Here is an 18,620-nt window from a genome sequence, read left to right on the forward strand (position 1 = left end):
ATTATTAATGAAGGGAAATAAACATTTTATAACCTGAGAGATTTTGAAAGGTGGACTTTTCTTCTTGAGGGGCAAACTAGAAGTGATGATGTAATCAGTCTGTCCCTGAAAAGAAAAGGTCCACCTTTCGAAAGTGCTTGGGTCATAGAGTTATTTCATTTCTATGAAGACTTCTTGAACCCACATGTTTTTCTAACATCATGAACTCTATTAAAAAAAATGTGCATAAGTTTAAAATAAAAAACTGGTAACACAAATGTTGACAAACTGAAATGTAACCATCACCGAGTGTAAACATATCCAATTGTAGAATGTATTAGAAGTAAGTGTACCTGGAAACAAAACCATTATTTATACATGAACCACTCAACACAAGTTTGCTAACTTTTAAGCAGGCTTACACTTGGACTCGTGTCAATGTATTATCGACTCTATAAATGTGACGTTCAGTTATACTTACAGCTGATTGACTTTCCTTTAGCCAGTGTTTAAAGAGTCTTCTGGTTTGAACAATACAAGTTTAAAGTAAACAGATACAGCTTATGGCATAAATAGTACTTTTAGTTAAAACACTTTGCATCTATGAGATTGAATATGACCAGATATTGTATCTGGTAATGTGTAAACATGATTCAGGTACTAGTAGTTGGAAACTCATTTATGTTGTTTTTTATTAAACATGGAAACAATAATGTGATTATTTCAAGACAAAAGTGAAATAATAGTTTAAAATTGACCAAACTATTTAATCTACCTTTATTGTGTTTGTCACACGAGAGGTATTGCTAGATTATTCTCACCTGAAGCTAAGTTTCAAATTTCTTCATAAACTTTTCACATAAAAGATAAGAAAAGTGGATAGTTCATGTCTAGATACTAGTTATGTTTGTAAATTAAACTGTTACTTTTGATATATATGTTTAGTTAATTATGCATGTTTACTAGATGGACAGTTTAAAATTAATAAATTATCCCTAAAGTACTTTGAAACTTGATCAATATGAACTTTTAAGAAACAATACCGATTAAAACAATCTAGTTTTTATGTAATTTCAGTTCATAGCTTGTATCCATTGTATTGGCTATTGTAAGAAAAAAAAAAATCAGCCATGTTTTTATCTATTAAATAAGTTGAAGACAAAATCTCAGAAACAGTTTTAGGAAGTGTTTGTTTACTTTTGGTAATACAGTCTAGGTTCATATTAGAAACTTTTTCTCCTTATTTGTGAACATGTATATGAGAATTCACACATTTCTTACTACTAGTTTGTGTATTATTCACAGAACCTTTTAAATTAAGGGATAAGTCCCTTAAAAATGTGTCTCAAAGTGGCTAGTATGGGTATTAACACTTTTACTAATAAAGCAGAGAACAATGTTTTGACCTTCCTAGGTCATCTTCAGGTTAACAACAAGAAGTCCCCTCCAAGTAGTTCAGCACTAAATATAAAGGGTTTTTACACTAAAAATTGGGATTTGATATTTGCACTGGGCACAGTACAGATACCACATTAAGGATTAACATGTATTACTCAGAAGTAGGTTTAAACCATCACTTTTCTTTATCTAAAATAACAATTTAACTCTTATTAGATGTGTTAATATTTTCAACCTCTTTATAACCTGAAGTTCCTTTCATTCTAATTAGTTATTCATGTATTAGTTATGTTCAATAAGAACAGAATTAATAAACAAAATGAATTTGCTATGCAATCAAGGATTTCAGATATAGAAAGTTTCAGGGCAACATATATATATATATTGGTAAACACAGGAAAGATAAACAATCTTTATTAAATTTAAAACTCCAGTCTCGTTATTAGTACATGATAATTAATTTTATCACTTAACATGAACTAATCATTTTCAAAAACATCTTTACTATTGTGTTTTTAAAATGGTTACACTTGCTTCTTATTAATGGTCTTCTAACTGACCAATGTATTGTCAAGATTTATTCAGCATTTACCTGAGTTTTATGGTTTGTGACCATTTGAAGGACTTACGAGTGCAAGGAAGAAAATGCAATAATATATCTATTGCGTAAAGTGCCTATGAAGTCTCTTGCAAAGTATTAGGACTTGTCATGATGGCTGGGATATGACCGATATATTAATGGTCTAGATGTTACTTAGTAACAACTTTTATGGTGTGAACAAAATTAAAATTAAAATATTATCAACTGTTATTTACACATCAGCTTTATGATAATAATTAATAACATTATTATTAAATTTTGACACCAGTTATTTATTATTATTTTTACTTTAGTTTACTATCATTCATCAAAACAATTGCCAAATAAACTGGCAATTAAACTGCAATTGACATTTATCAGTTTAAAAATGATGCAGGCAACTTCTTTTCACTGAAAAACAGCAATTTTTATGTTTCTTGTGTTAGAATATTATTTTATTCGTGAATGTAAAAGTACACAACTTTTATAACAGAACAGTGGATTATGTTAAGTCACAAGTAAAGCTGGTGAAATTATAAGATTAATTTTTTGACCTGAATATATTTTTACAGTTTTCTCTCCAGAAGATGGTTTAGGTCAAAATCTCTAGTCATGTTTTAACTTTTATTACACTTCTTTTTGGCATATAGTTAATAGTTTAGGATTTATACAATTCAGATGTTTTTTTCTATAATAATACTATGTAATAGCTGCTCATCTGATTCATACATTAACAGTTGCTCATGAAAATTGACTTCCATTCTTTGTATCCCAGTTAGCCTGATGAGCTCTAATATTGGGCAAAAAGCCTGGTCAGCATTGGATATAGAAGATGGAAGGTGGTTGAAATAATTACTTTCATCCATGGTTTTAGAACTCTTATGGTCAACCACAATGCTAAGGAAACATATTTAAGGAAACTAGCTCTCATCTTTTTATGCCAATGCTTCTCATTGTGTTATAAACATGATTTCTTTCAATTCTGTTAGAAATTCAACAATATTGGTACTACTGATTACTTAGGAACTTTTATAGGTATTCCATAGTTCCTTAGGACATTGTTTAAGGTAGTAGTGAAGTGTTTTAGTGTGTCGACCATCCTTAGTTTTACACCTTTTACATAGCTATAGAAACTGTATACAACTTCTTTATATAGTATGAAATTATGCTATTAATTACATTATGTTGCCATGTTAATTGGTATTATAACTTTCATTTCTAAATCTTATTATTATTGAACTTTTGTGTTCTAGTGTTTCCTTTCTCTCTCTATTTTATTTCTTATAGTAAGTTCTCTGTTATGGAGGATAGAGTATTGAAGTTTTAGATGTACTACATATTATATTTAGCATTATATTAGTGTTAACAATATCATACACTTAGGAACATTTTATGTATTTTAATTTTTAATGTTTATTATTTTCTATCATCAAAGTTTAGTTTTTAGTTGCACTGCAGTTAACAGTCTGAATGTAACATGTTTGAACTATCACAGACTCTTGTCTGATATCACATAATGAATAGGCTCAGTGAGTTTTTGTGGTGAAAAGATGTATTAGGGAGAATTGGAGATTTTTTATAAAAATCATGTTATATTAAGTTATGTGATTCAAATAAGTTTACTTCTACAGTATTTCTTTGTTCCATAAATAAGGTTTACCGTATTCATTGTTACTTTCATTAACCCATTGACTGCTGATTTGTCATGTAGATGTATAGATTGTTTGTTTTAATTTTGAACAAAACTACTCAAGGGCTATCTGCGCTAGCCTTCCCTAATTTAACAGTGTGAGACTAGAGGGAAGGCAGTTGCTCATCACCATCCACTGCCAACTCTTGGGCTACTTATTTATCAACAAACGGTGGGATTGACCATCACATTATAATGCCTCTATGGGTGAAAGAGCAAGCATGTTTGGTGGAGGTTTGAACCTGCAACCTTCAGATTATGAGTCAAATGCCTTAACCCACCTGGCCATGCCAGGTCTAGATGTATGATCCATCTCTGGCAGTTAAATGAAAGCATGCTGTATGGTGTTTAGAGTAGCTTCAGGCACTGGGTTAAAACTGATAAACCTACTTAATATATTGAATGCAGCTACTTTCATTTTTGTTATATAGATTATTTTTCATTGTTAGCTTTATATAGACACTTAGGAATGACCTAAATATTTTAAGGTGATCGAATCTCATGAGGTATTACAGCAGAAAATACTGTTAAAAGGAATAGTACCCAAATGATGAAACAGTGAACCTTAATTTTTATAATTAGAAATGTAACAAGGTTGTACTTAAATAGCTTATTGTCAGGTTGATTTCTAGTTTCACTCCAAGTGATCCCCTGCTGATACAACAGTAATCTACAAATTTACAATGCTGAAATCAGGTTTGATTCCCCTCAGTGGCATCAGTAGATAGCCAAATGTAGCTTTGCTATAAGAAAACACACACACTCCATAGTTTTTGTGATAAGAAGTTAATGTCTATTTGCAATCAAAGTAATAATGCTGCTGGAGGATGCTGCAACAGAACATTTATGATGTACAAACATTTAAATACATATATTTGTAATTTCTATGTTGTGTTTAATCCAAGTGTCAGTTTTAGGAATTTTCAGACCTGTGTACGACAAAGTGTGTGTATATATTTTATTGTGGTAGAAATGTGTTTTATTGTTTGTCTATACTGGGATACTGTACCTGAGAAATTATTTGATTCATCATATATTATAGATGGTGGTCTGTACTAGTGCTGATGGAATCATAATTAACTAGAATGGTGGTCTGTAAATCAAGGTGAAAGTTATGCTATTTGTAACATAAGATGTCGTACCAATGCTTCTTAATAAAATTGAAAGGACAAACATTATTCATAAAGTTTACAGTAATGGTCACAAAATCTATGATGAGATAAGGTTAAAAATCTTATTGGAAAAAACAAGTATTTTAGACAGATTTTTTATGTCTTTATTATCAACAGAATATTTGTTTTACTGCATGATTAAGCTACTGTCATATAAGTAAATGGTTATTACAATATAATTTAACAGAACTGTATGTTTTTTGTTTGTTTTTGTACAGGAAGTTTTGAATAAGGTTGGTGCTGTGCTGTGGTTGGATGTTCAGTATACCTTTAAAAAAAAAATACCTTGTCATCTATTGAAGAGAGCAGAAAAAAATGGTTTAGTGATGTGGAAAGTCGATCATCCAACGTCGTCTTTAACGCATCAAAAAATGTTTGATTACTTCCAGGTGTCACAAGTTTACTACTATTTCCATCACATGGTTGAGTCTAGTCATTTAATTCTATACAACACAGAAACAATTCATTACAGGTTAATGCTGCCATGGGTTCGCTGTGCTTTGACGTTGGATTGCATTGCTCCTATTGGTTCTCAAAGGTTTGGTTGTAGGTTCAACAAAAAACCTTTATATCGATATTCAGGTTGCCATCGCTACGATATGTCAGCATTGAACGTGGTTTTGGGTTTAATGTATAATTTTGATTCTCATAGCTATGCAGCTAGTGATAAAGACAAGTTTTTTGGTCTGGTAAAACAAGAGTTTGTTTCAAAAACTTTAAAGCACTCATCAAGTGAAAACAACACAGCTCATAGACAACAAAATTCTTGAAAGAACGTGACTTGTTTGGAAAGCAACAGACACCATCTAAAGAAGATTTTATCATAGGTTTTCATTCTTTGTTGTTTAGTTAAAGAACTAAACATTCAAAGGGTTCTTAAAATTCAGAATGAAAAGTACTTCAAGACTATAAATAGAAGTGTAAGATGGGTTGTAGTGGGAAGGAGGACAATGCTTAATGAAAAAAACCCATCAGAATATGGTATTCCTCTGTTATTATTGCACAGTTTTTTTTAGTATTGAAAAAAAGAATTAAAAAATCAAAACTAAAGAGGATAATACATAATACATGAAAATGGGAAAGTGAACTTCACTAAATGAGAAAGCTAATAAAACAGAATAGACTATCTTTCTGGAGCATTTGAACAAATGCTCCAGCTATGGCTTCCTCATTTGTCATATTTTCTTTAACCTGTTTTTGTATATCAAGAATAAAACCAAATACTGGCAAATAACCTTCCATTTTTCTTCCTGTCTCCTAAATTTATTTTAGTAACTAATTCTCAAATTTATTTAAATGAGCTTGATGTTGGTTACATTTTCTTTTTCACAAGTGTGATTACAGTTATAGCTTCATGGCACTACAAGTATTTTTCTTATACACGTTTCTTAAATAGGGTTGTATTTGTACATTTCTATACTTCTAATAATTAGAACATTTATGTGAAAAAGACAGGTTATATTTATTTTTCTGTTATTAGCTTCATAAGTGTTTAAGAAGGTATATCCTGAAATATACAGGATTCTGTGTGAATTAAAAATATGATTTTTGTTGTCATATGGAAAGAAGTTTCTGTTGTGTATTGTTACAAAATAACATAAAATATTGGTTATTTAATAAACATGTTTCTGTAACTTTATGATCTAATACTGTATTAAACTATTCTTCAACAAGGAAAAACAAATAGGAGACTGTGACAAATGTGTTTTAATGTATTTGTATACAAGTCATTTAATACAGTGGAATCTAGCAGAAGTATACTGTACTGATCTCAGGAATCAGAATAATGGAATAATATGAAATTAGATAAAGATCTTTCATTGGTCGATTAACTCCGAAGTAAATATTGGTACATTTTAATGGCTGTGTGTCGTGATAATGTCATTTTACTATTACTGACAGTAATAAGAAGTTGAGAATTATACCTTATTCAATGTGAAAATAATGGTATTCAATGTTGATGAAACATGTGAATGAACTTTAAAGTTTGAATTCTGTTTATATGCTGTGTTTACAATACAGCATACACAGTTTGGACAGAAATGTTTTTTTCTTTTTTCTTTCTGAATCTTTGCAAAGCATGTAATAATTTAATATTTACTGATTTACAATAAGAATAAAGATATTATTAGCATTCATAACTTTTACATTTCTATTCCTGTAGTATATTTCAGACATTGATCACTGGGTAACTGTTTGTTGTTGAGTTTACTGTAAACATTCTAGTCAGTCTGTAATCATGAATGACATGCTTCAATAAAAAGCACTTTCATCCAGAATTGTTGTCCACATTGTAGTTGCACTGTTTATGAAGTAGCCATAGACTCTATATTTAATATATTTCAGTAAAAACAGTTCACAAATTTTGAAATCTAACTATATTAGGAAGTATGTTGAAATATGTGTATATATATAGACACACACATATTTATGGCAAGCTGAAGTGACCATCTTGATTTGAAAATTGCAAATTATCTAATAAAAAAAATCAAATTTTTGCCAAAAAGTTCACAAGCTTCTATTTTGTAATTCTCTACCAAAGATATCTTGATTTGTGTATTTCGTGTATCATTGTCTCAACAACGTGAAATCAATTTAAGCATATTAATCAGTCCGTAATATCAATAAAGATACATTGGATCAAGATACAGGGTTATCTTTAAAAACAAACTTTAATTTTTAGTTTTTCATTCTTCCAATGAAGTTGATCTGCTCATAACAATTTTTAACTCGAGAAAAATTTCCTGGTATTAAGTTTGTTGAATTTCCCAGTATCAAGGCTTAGGTTATGGCGTAACGGGTTGTTGAATTTTCTAGCATTAAGGCTTAAGTTATGGTGTAAAGTTTGTTGAAATTCGTTTTTTCTTTGTTTTACAGTAGTGTTACACAGTTTTGTACAATAATGAAACAATCGTTACCATATCAAACATATTAGGAGCTAACCCTTACCTGAAATTTTAAAATTAGATGGACCTTAAAAAGCGGAAAACAAAACTATATGTATATATATATAAAAAAGGAGGGTACTAAACAATAACGTACCATCAAGTTTAACATATTAATATATTTATACGCAACATAAGAAGTTGAAACTCTGTAAATACTAAATAGGAATATTTTAGTTACAATTGAGTTTTAATCTTTCTTTTCATCGTAACTGAAACATTTTATAAGATGTATATCTTTTTCACGATAGGAAGAAACTAGGTTAGCAATTTTCTGATATCTACTATATAACGAAGAAAAGTAATCAGTCACGACTATATTTGGCGGTTGCGGAACAGATCGACACCAAACGTCGGTCGATGCTCTCTGCCGCGATAAGCAGTTTGTCTTTTTAAAAATTTCAAGCCGTGTGTGTCTGTATATTCAAAACGGATAATACGCTATTTTAGGCATGTAATTAAGTTTGAGAGTAGATTAGTAAAGATTGTGATGAGTAATAAAATTAAATCGGGTATACCCACGCCCTCGCTTAGTATTGCTTGCGCACAAAAATTTAATAAAAATGGAAACGGAGGTCTCGTAGATTAATTTACTGTAATCCTGCCTGAAAGAATTTCAAGTGTTGTGGCTATTGAGGGTTCTCTCTTGTTTGATAATAAGTTTAGTGCGTTTATAATATTGCTTGTTTGCCTTACAAACAGCCTTACTGGTGAGGGGTGAACTTTCGTACGTTAGTGATAGCCAGGGGAGTTCGTGTAACGATGAATAACAAAACAAAAATGGAAATTTATGTATTTCAGAACAAATCCACATTGAGTTATATGCTGTGTCCACGGTGGGAAATCGAAACCGGATTTTAGTACCATAAAGCCGTAGATTTTCTGCTGTCCCATCGAGGGACAAATGGAAGTTAATGCTTGCCCGTTAAGCTGTATGTTTTCAATTACAAGAAATGATTGCTTTCCACCATCATTTCTCCCCTCACGCTTGAAGAATAATTTCCATAATGTCACAAGATATTGTCAGAGATGACAATAATTCTTGAAAACTGATAATTGTTATTTCGGAAATGAAAGAGAAAACGAAAACTGGAGTCTAATGGATGTTGAATTAACAGCAAAAGTGGCACGTAGTAAAATAGTAATCCAGGAAAATGTATATGAATGGTTAGATGATTATACCTAGTTGTAACTCAAAGAAATATTTCATTTACTTCTGTAACTTCGTAAGTAACGCACTTGATGCCGACTGTCATACGATATACAAGCTTTAGTCAACCATACTGTTACTTTATTTTTCAAATCATAGATAATTATTAAGGTAAAACATTATATATGTAAAAACGGCTGGTTTTGATTGAGAAATATTTTTATGCAGAGGAGCGAACATCGTTTCGACCTTCTTCGGTCATCTTTCTTTGTGAACCTGACGATGACCGAAGAAGGTCAAAACATTGTTCGCTCCTCTGCATAAACATTTTTCTCAACCCAAACCAGCCGCTTTTACATGTATATTTTTCTCTACAAGTGGGTTTTCTCGTCATCACTAAAGGTAAAACACTGTTTTTAAAAAGAATAGATGAAGTCGAAAAAAAGGTAAAATATGTAATATTTACATGCTTAATTTGTTGTATAAGGCTTAAATACAACGTTAAGTACAACGATTAATCTTCTGAATATTGTCGATTTTTGCTTTTCTTTATGGATCAACTTTTTGTAAAACTTAATGAATATACAAGACGTTCGATCTGAATAATTCCTAGCTGTACTTTACTTGCTAACTTTATTTTACAAAAAGACGTTCTGAGCATTTAGAAATTTAAAAACAACAAAAAAGTTTGTATAATTCTTTACTTAACAGATGACAGCACTTAAATTATATTGTTTTAAACTCATTATAACAATTTTAATTATTGAAGTAAAATTATACTTTTTTGCGTATGATATTGTGAATTTCTGTAAAAAATGTCAAAAGGTACTGTTATAAACTTAAAGGAAAAACGAATGCTTGAACAGTATGCAAATTTATTTCCTTACAATTACCAAAGAAAGTAAAATTTTAACGTGTTTGTTTACTGGATCAGATTTCTCATCGGCTTACCCAGAAGCTCAATGGTAAGTCTGAAGGCTTATAACTAAAAACCGGGTACAACACAGATAGCCTATTGGGTAACTTTGCGTTTAACAGCAAACCATCTTATTCGTGCAGTTACTAAGATGTTAACTTTAAAGTCATTACCACTTTTAACTCTGGGAAGAAGTTTAACAAGACATTTATTATTACTTCTGTTTTGTTTTTGGCATGGCCAGATGGTTATGTGTTTGACTCACAATCCGAGAATCACGGGTTTGAATTTTCATTCCTCCCTAAACGTACGCCATTTTAACCGTGTGTGTGTGGAGCCAATCCCACTATTTGTTAGTAAACGAGCAGCCCAAGAATTGGGGGTTGGAGATGATGAATAGTTTTCTTTCATCTAGTCTTCGACTGCTAAATTAGGGACGATTAACTCGGATAGCCCACGTGTAGCTTCGCGCGAAATTCAAGGTACAACCTCTTAAATGGAGATAAATGTTCTAATCCCTTTTTTATTTGAACACTTCACTGATTAACCTGGAGAAAGAAAAAAAGAGAGGACTATTCTTAACTTGGAATTGACTGTCACATTACTTATGTTGGATACTCCAATCTTGTCAGGCACGATCTTATTAGCAAGGTTTGGAAATGTTTAGAAATAAATGTTCGAACCTTACTTCGATAAAAAAAACAACATTTCTTATATATTATGTTGTGTACAACGGTAACTTCGAAACTTATTATCAAAATTCTGAAGAGAAGACCACTAGTTAAGAACTCACTTTCCTTTCTTTTCTTTAGGGTTTCCACATAATCACTACGAACAATTTAAGTCAACGATAATTACTGTGATAGTCTTGGAGACGAAGAGGTAATTTCTGTCTGATTGTCCTGGTTCACATATATTTCAAATATAAACATCGGTATTGGTTCGTGTGAAACACAACTTACAATGTTCCTTTCACACTAGTAGATGGCGCCATAAAGATTTCGTGGTGTTTTTCACCTTCGGAAAGGTGTTTTTAAAGATTTATTTGAAAAGTTTTATAAGTATTTTTCTTACGAAATGTTATATCATTATGGCCTTTCCCTTGACCATCCAATTCTCGTACTTTACCGTTACAATTAATGAATCGCAGGGTGTGACATTTGACCAAGTAGAAATACTTTCAAAAACCAGTTTATTATTATTAATAAATGTTAATTTTATATGGCCTCATAAAGAAGTAGATTTGAACATAAAGATATACGTAGGTCATAATTTAGGTCAAATACCACATATGCACAAAATATGTTCTTTTCGTGAAATACTAGAATGTGACGCTCAAATAACCTAACAAATCGATGACATTGTACAAGAATTTCAACAATAAAATTTTAAAACTAGCGGAAGTAGTAGAATAAAAATGAACTTTGAGGTTGGCAAAAATATTGATTGTTTTGGGAGTATAAGACGCGGGCTCTGCCATTCACGTTTGTTTATCACTTATAAGGGTTCGATATTTTTCATCTAATAAGTACAAAAACACCATCATCAACAACAACGCATTTTCAGAGTATTTTAAAATATAAAGCTTTGTTAATTAAGCATTGTCGTGTTCGCCAAATTGTGCTAACTCCAAAAAGCCTTACTTCTTCAACTTGGGCATTCTACACCACTGAGGTACAAAATGCTTTCTCAACGCTTTCCGCTATAATATTGATATTGCTGTCACACAAGGTTAGATTTATAAAAATTCTAAGGGAGGGCGACATTTAGGGGCAGTACGGTACTCCAAGTATATACATCTCTCCCCAAAACAAACGACGACCGACATATTCGGATAACTAAGGTAATGACCGTAACCAATCTAAAGGTATGAATTTATCTTGGGAATCATTGAAATTAATTAATTAATCTAGATGTATTGGCGTAAAGTCCCCAAGAGTGTTCTGTTTCAAGAGTAAATAAAATCAAAATTAATAGTAACAGATAGTTTTTATTTCTTTCTCTTCAAGTTCATATGTCATGCTGTTTTGTAGCCTGCAGAAAGCAACACCAACCGTCCCTTGCGCGACGTAATTTAGTGTCGGCAGACTGACAGATAACGGTACAGTAATTGCGAAAGGTTAAAACAGGTCTCTTCTAAACGGTCTTTGATCTCCTTTTCCGGGAAATTATTCGTTAGTTTCAGACTTTTCTTCGTTTTAATTATCATATAAGTAATATTTTTTCCATTTTTTTTGAAAACTATTCGAATTTAGAGTTTACACTTCACGTACGCACATTTCCATTTTCTTCTCCGACTTGTATCTTTACAGTTTCCTTGTAAAATTAACAATCTTATCGCATAGTTAATGTTTAAAGTATTTAAGTCACGATATTTTAAGGTTAATAATATGTTCGAGCTCACCAAACTTTCCTCAATGCATAATTATATAAATTAGAAACAGAAAGCTAGGACTATTGTAAGAACCAGATGTCTACGAGCAAAAAACAAACAAACGGAAATTAGGCCTGTGGGACAGGAAGCAAAATAAGGTACAAATAAATATTTATACGCAAAAATTAAAACATCAATAATGCAGAACTATACTAATAACAACAAAGTGTGTTATTTTGTGAAATTAATTATGAAAGTAATTAGATGTACTTTGGTAACTTTTTATGTAAAATTTAGGGTTAATCATGCTGCACAGTACAAAGTTAATAAACATATATTATCACAAATAAAAATATTTTGTACATCAAAATTAAAACCCCTAATTTAATTTAATTTTATCAAGCTTCGGTCGGCTCGTAATACATTTATTTGAAAGTGAAACAGTGAAAACTACTTCAGTTTGTGCATATTATACGAATAATTAGAAGAATACGTAAATCTTTAGTTTGAGTTACTGACGTATGCAAGGAAACTGTTTGAAAAGCTTGGAATAACAGACTAGAAGCTGTAGTTAATGTTTTCACTCAAAGCTGCACAATTTATTTTTACGCTTTATCTACCGTGAGGAGTCTAACCGCTCATTTTATTATCATAAGTCCGTCTATTTATTGCTGGCTCACCGTGGAACAATAATTACAGATTGCCATGGTAACATGGTTGAGAAGGTTCGCCCAAATCCCCTATTTTTGTGATGTAAAAAAAAAATGTTTATATAGCTATAGCTCAAATACTTATGGTGTTTTAATGATTTTACGTAGTCTACATTCTTCTGATAAAGCAGTAGCAATTTATGGCTTGAAATAGGCGCATGGATTGGCTTCTGTTGACAGTTTGTAACTGAATGTCTAAAGCCTTAGTGTTATTGTCAGGTTTTTGTGGGCAGAATTCTTTACAGAAGGTGTCTGTGACTTGTTGGCGATAAATTTCAGCAATAAATAAACAGCAGTATGATCCACGTGTTTTAAAATATCATGTTAAAACAAGTCAAATGTTCGTTGTTATACAGAGTTGTTTAAATTAATAATATAATTTAACATTCAGTAATTACTCTACATGTAGATACTACAGTATTTTACAACAATAAAACATATATTTATGCTAATTTAGATCTGGCTCCTCACGCAGTGTTACAACACAATGAGGATTTGTTGACATTTCATTGGATGTTTGTGAATTGTATGTGAACAGTCATGCAATTGTTTAAACTATATTTCATGCAAACTTGCTTCCAGATTTAATCTAATAGCATCTTTTTAAAACAAATTTTTTGCGGGGTATGACCCCAGACCTCGTAGCATTAGCATATGCATGTTTGTTATGTTTCGCACAATATGTTTTGGCTTTTGATCTCGCAAACTAGAACATACCCCCCAAACAGGGTGATGTAGTGTTTAGTTTTTATTTTTAGAAAAGCCTAATATATTTAACAATAAGTTTAACTGTTATTGTTGTAGTGTTAAAAGTATTAGAAACCAAATGTATAAATTCAGAGCCGTAGTTTAAATGGAAGAAAATGATATAAAAGGATTTGTTTAGTTTTGAATTTCGTGCAAAGCTGCACGAAACTTATCTCCGCTATCCGTCCCTAATTTAGCAGTAAAAGACAAAAGGGAAGGCAGCTAGCCAACACAATCCACTATCAAATTTTAGGCAACTTTTTTACTGACGAGTACTAGGATGAATCGAAACATTATAACACCACACAACTAAAAGGATGAGAAAGTTCTGCGACGGGATTTGTTCCCCCGACCTTCATATTGTGAGTCCAGTGCCCTAATTACCAGATCATCTCAGGTTACGGATGAGGCGTAGTCCACTGGGGCTAAGAAGATATTTGTCAAGAGATTAAATATATTGCAGTTAAAAACTTAAAGTTTAGAAAATTTATAATAAGCAGTTGTTATTGGACAAATGATCAGAAAAAAATGCTAATGAAATTGTGTAGTTATATAAGGGTTAATATTTATAGGTATACTAGTGCAATATCCAAGGATGAACTTAATTTTGGACACACTCAATGGGATTACGTAAAGTAATGGAGGAAAGGTGTTTCTTTGAGTGATTTAGGATGATGTCGAGTGTTCAGTGAAAAGTGATGACATCGTTAGCCACTAATGAGGGTGAGGTTGCAAGTAAAAGTGTGACCATGACCTAACTGAGATTTGATTCAGCTGTTGATTTTAAACTGATAAATTAAACTCCAATTTCTAACTTTCAGGTTTGTTTTGTTTTGAATTTAGCGCAAAGCTACACGAGGGCTATCTGCGCTAGCAGACCCTAATTTAGCAGTGTAAGACTAGAGGGAAGGCAGCTACTCATCACAACCCACCGATAATTCTTGGGCTACTCTTTTACCAATGAAGAGTGGGGTTGACTGTTACATTATAACTGCTGAATGGGCGAGCATGTTTATGGGCATTGTTTAGTTAGAAATAAAATACGAATTGAGTACCTTAATCACCTGGCCATGCCGGGCCCCTAATTTTCAGAAAACTTTTTTCGAAGCAATGATCAAATATTTATACTTAAGGCGTTAAGATAACGAGTAGGACAAATCTGAATTTTTGTTTTTACTTCAAATAATTATTATAAATTTAAGATAGACATGTTCGTAAAAAAAGAAAGAAAAAGGATGACAAGGAGTGAGTGAAAAATAAAAATAATAAATTTAAGAAATTTAAATTGACAGATAAAATAGAAGATTTCAGAACAGCAAAATCGTTAGAGACTTGGTAGAGATGAAATTAGGTAATAGAGAAAAGGGTTTAGTTTATTTTGAATTTCGCGCAAAGTTACACGAAATCTACCTGCGCTAGCCGTCCCTAATTTAGCAGTGTAAGACTAGAGGGAAGGCAGCTAGTCATCACCACCCACCGCCAACGCTTGGGCTACTCTTTTACCAACGAATAGTGGGATTGACCGTTACATTATACGCCCCCACGGCTGGAAGGGCGAGCATGTTTAGCGCGACGCGGGCGCGAACCCGCGAACTTCGGATTACGAGTCGCACGCCTTACGCGCTCGGCCACGCCAGGCCATCAAAAACTAATATACAGTAGTAGAAAAGAAAAAATATGTATCTAAGTGTGTGGTAACCTAAAAGTATTTTGACAAGTATGCTTCAGAACACAAGTCACTCAATAACCCTGATGACTCATCGACGTGTCCAGTACGCGTCACTCACTGCCTGAGGTTGCCTCTATTTCACACTGTCAGTTTCTATGTGAGCATCAGCCGAGGTAGACAAAACCTCGTATGTATGTGTACTGCCCTGTGCAGTATAGTTAGTATTTACCTACTATTACATCATTCCTATGCTGAATAAGCTCTTTTAATGCTATCTAGAATGCCATGAAAAAATAAATAATAAGTTCACATTGTTCACACTTTTTTATGCAGTTTTTCTTTTTCTGCAGATTAAACAATAAAATGTCTAAAAAGCGCACCTACTCTGACGCCTTTCTTCGCTATGGCTTTGTGAATTTACCTTCTGGTGGAGAGGATCGGCCACAATGTGTAGTATGTAACAAAGTGTTGACAAATGAAAGCCTCAAGCCATCAAAACTCTCAGCTCACCTCCAGAAGTGCCATCCAAATCTTCAAAATGAGGATTAGGCTTATTTTCAGCGCCGAGCTGTAGCACTGAAGAATATCCAGTTCGGTTCATCTGGAATTCAAGCCCAAAAGCTTCAAGCTGCGGTCAAAGCATCTTACTTTGTTGCATATAAAGTTGCCGAACAACAAAAATGCCACACCATTGCAGAGAATCTGATTATGCCTTGTGCATACGAGATGGTAAGCAAGGTATATGGGGAGGATCAAGCGAAGAAACTGAGTGTCATATTTCTATCAAACAACACAATCCGCCGACGAGACGATGACATGGCATCAGATATTCTGTCCCAAGTTACAACAGAGATCAAGGAAAGCTCATATAGCAAATTCTCCTTGCAATTTGATGAATCGTGTGACGTAGCCAGTTGTGCTGTTCTCCTTGGGTTCGTTCGTTACGTCCACCAGAACAAGATCAAAGAAGAGTTCCTATTATGCGAAGATCTGCTGACAACCACGAAGGGAGAAGATATCTTCAATATCATCAACAGTTTCTTTACCACGAATGGATTGGATTGGAACAGCGTTCAACAGGTAGGGAGAGATGTTTATATAAAGTCTAGATTAGTATAAATACAATGAATTACATGGCATATAGTCATATAGTTTTATTTATTGTACAAGTAGCTGTAGCTGTAGTGTGGTTAATATTTTATACATAATTCACAAAAAAGTATCGTGCCTGTCGTACTGAAATACTAAAGTACCAAAATAAATTAAATTAAATTAAAACCATATAAGTATATCGCAAAAGATAAGTAAGAATGACTAACTGACGCAATCTATAATAGTTTTTCTTTTTTAATCTAGGTCTCCGTCGATGGAGCACCGTCGATGATGGGTCGTAATCGTGGAATACGGGGCCTCATACAAGCTGTGAATCCAGAAATTTCTGTAGATCATTGCATCATTCATCGGTACTCTTTTGGATCAAAAAGCCTGCCTGGTAATCTGAAATTAGTGTTTGAAGATGTGTTGAAAATCGTCAATTTCATCAAGTCCAGGGATGTGAATTCGCGCATATTCAGGGAATTGTGCAAGGAAATGGGAGAGCAGTATCAAGTTCTGCTCTACCACACCGATGTTCGCTGGTTGTCACGAGGCAAGGTTGTACGTCGAGTCATTGAGCTCCGAACGGCTCTTCAGGAATTTCTGAAACAAGAAGAATCTCCTTTTGCTACCAATTTCACTGATAAGGAGTGGCTTGCTAGACTTTGTTACTTGGCTGACATATTTGCGGAGCTGAACAGTGATAATCTGCAACTCCAGGGCCAAAACACGACTGTCATTGATGCCCATCACACTGTGACTGCATTTCTGGGAAAACTGAGACTCAGGATTCGACGCTTGGAGAAAGGAGTGATCGCTCAGTTTCCCACCCTAGACCAGTTTGTTGAGGAGAATAGTTATGATACTGGATCACTTTTACAGACCATCAACAAAGAGATGAGCGACCATTTGAAGGGGCTTGAAACAAGCATGCAGCACTATTTTCCAGAGAGTGACCTAAAAACAGCCAGTCTTTAGTGGATCATTCATCCCTTTTCTGTACCTGATGAGGCCATTCATGATGATGATTTCCCTGCAAAGGAGGAGTGGATCACAATGCGAGCAAATGGAGCCTTGAAAGTCAAATTCCAAAACCAAAATGCAGATTCCTTTTGGATTTTACAACTAGCTGACTCGCCAACTCTGTCCAAGAGAGCCTTGAAGTTGTTGGTATCATTCTCAACAACGTATCTGTGCGAGAAGGGGTTCTCAACCGTGCTGGGGATGAAAACAAAAAAGAGGACTCGCTTGAATGTTGCAAACGATGCCAGGCTGGCACTTTCAACCACAAAGCCAAGAATTCCTAAACTAGCTTCAAGTATGCAACTCCATCCAACCCACTGATGGTCTTGACATCTTTGGCAATATTCATTAGAAATGCACAATGATCAAATACAATAATTAAAAGTGTAATTCAGTGTAAATAAATTATATAAATAAATTGTAAATAAATAAAGTGTAATAAATAAAGTGCAATATATCTCTAGTTTAATTTAGCCATATATATCAATGTTGAAAACATTCTGTGAAAGGGGTAACATGCTTAATGTGGCATGTTAAATTGGGTAACAAGCTGAAAAAGTTTGGGAACCACTGGACTAGAGGAAAGATAGCTAGTAAACACTATCTACCGCCAACTATTGGGCTATTATTTACCAACGAATAATGGGATTAACTGTAAAATTGTAACGCCTTCATGTCTAAAAGGACGAGCATGTTCGGTGAAGGGGATCCGAACCTGTGAACCTCAGGTTGTGGAAATTACTCAAGCTTATGAATTTTAATTTTTAAATACAAAGAATCTAAGAGTGTTTGTTTTTTTGAATTTCGCACAAAGCTACTCGAGGGCTATCTGTGCTAGCCGTCCCTAATTTAGCAGTGTAAGACTAGAGGGAAGGCAGCTAGTCATCACCACCCACCGCCAACTCTTGGGCTACTCTTTTACCAACGAATAGTGTGATTGATCGTCACATTATAACGCTCCCACGGCTGAAAGGGCGAGCATGTTTGGGGCGACGGGGATGCGAACCCGCAACCCTCGGATTACGATTCGCACGCCTTAATACACTTGGCCATGCCGGGCCATTTAAGAGTGAATACTATCTTTAGAAATTTTATTTTGCGAGAACAATTTCGAACAGTAAGCCTTTTGAAGGTCAACCCAGGAAACAAAAACCTTAATCATTGATTCAGAA

The 18,620-nt window shown here is 33.4% G+C and overlaps 2 protein-coding genes across 4 annotated transcripts in view; both read left to right on the forward strand.

Moving 5' to 3' along the window:
- Positions 1-7,098, forward strand: part of LOC143230582 (uncharacterized) — a 41,114-nt gene extending 34,016 nt beyond the window's left edge. For all 3 annotated transcript variants that reach the window (XM_076464387.1, XM_076464386.1, XM_076464388.1), the window contains exon 5: positions 5,038-7,098. In XM_076464387.1, coding sequence (XP_076320502.1) covers positions 5,038-5,589 — 552 coding nt within the window. In that variant the 3' untranslated portion in view covers positions 5,590-7,098. The remainder of the gene's footprint in view (positions 1-5,037) is intronic.
- An 8,958-nt stretch (positions 7,099-16,056) lies between these two features.
- On the forward strand, positions 16,057-17,403 carry LOC143228538 (zinc finger BED domain-containing protein 5-like). Its single transcript, XM_076459780.1, has 3 exons — positions 16,057-16,410; positions 16,687-16,884; positions 17,308-17,403. The coding sequence occupies exons 1-3, from the start codon at positions 16,057-16,059 to the stop codon at positions 17,401-17,403; spliced, it is 648 nt and encodes a 215-aa protein (XP_076315895.1).
- The last annotated feature ends 1,217 nt before the right edge of the window (positions 17,404-18,620 follow it).

This window comes from Tachypleus tridentatus, chromosome 10 (assembly GCF_004210375.1).
Source record: "Tachypleus tridentatus isolate NWPU-2018 chromosome 10, ASM421037v1, whole genome shotgun sequence".
NCBI lineage: Eukaryota > Metazoa > Arthropoda > Merostomata > Xiphosura > Limulidae > Tachypleus > Tachypleus tridentatus.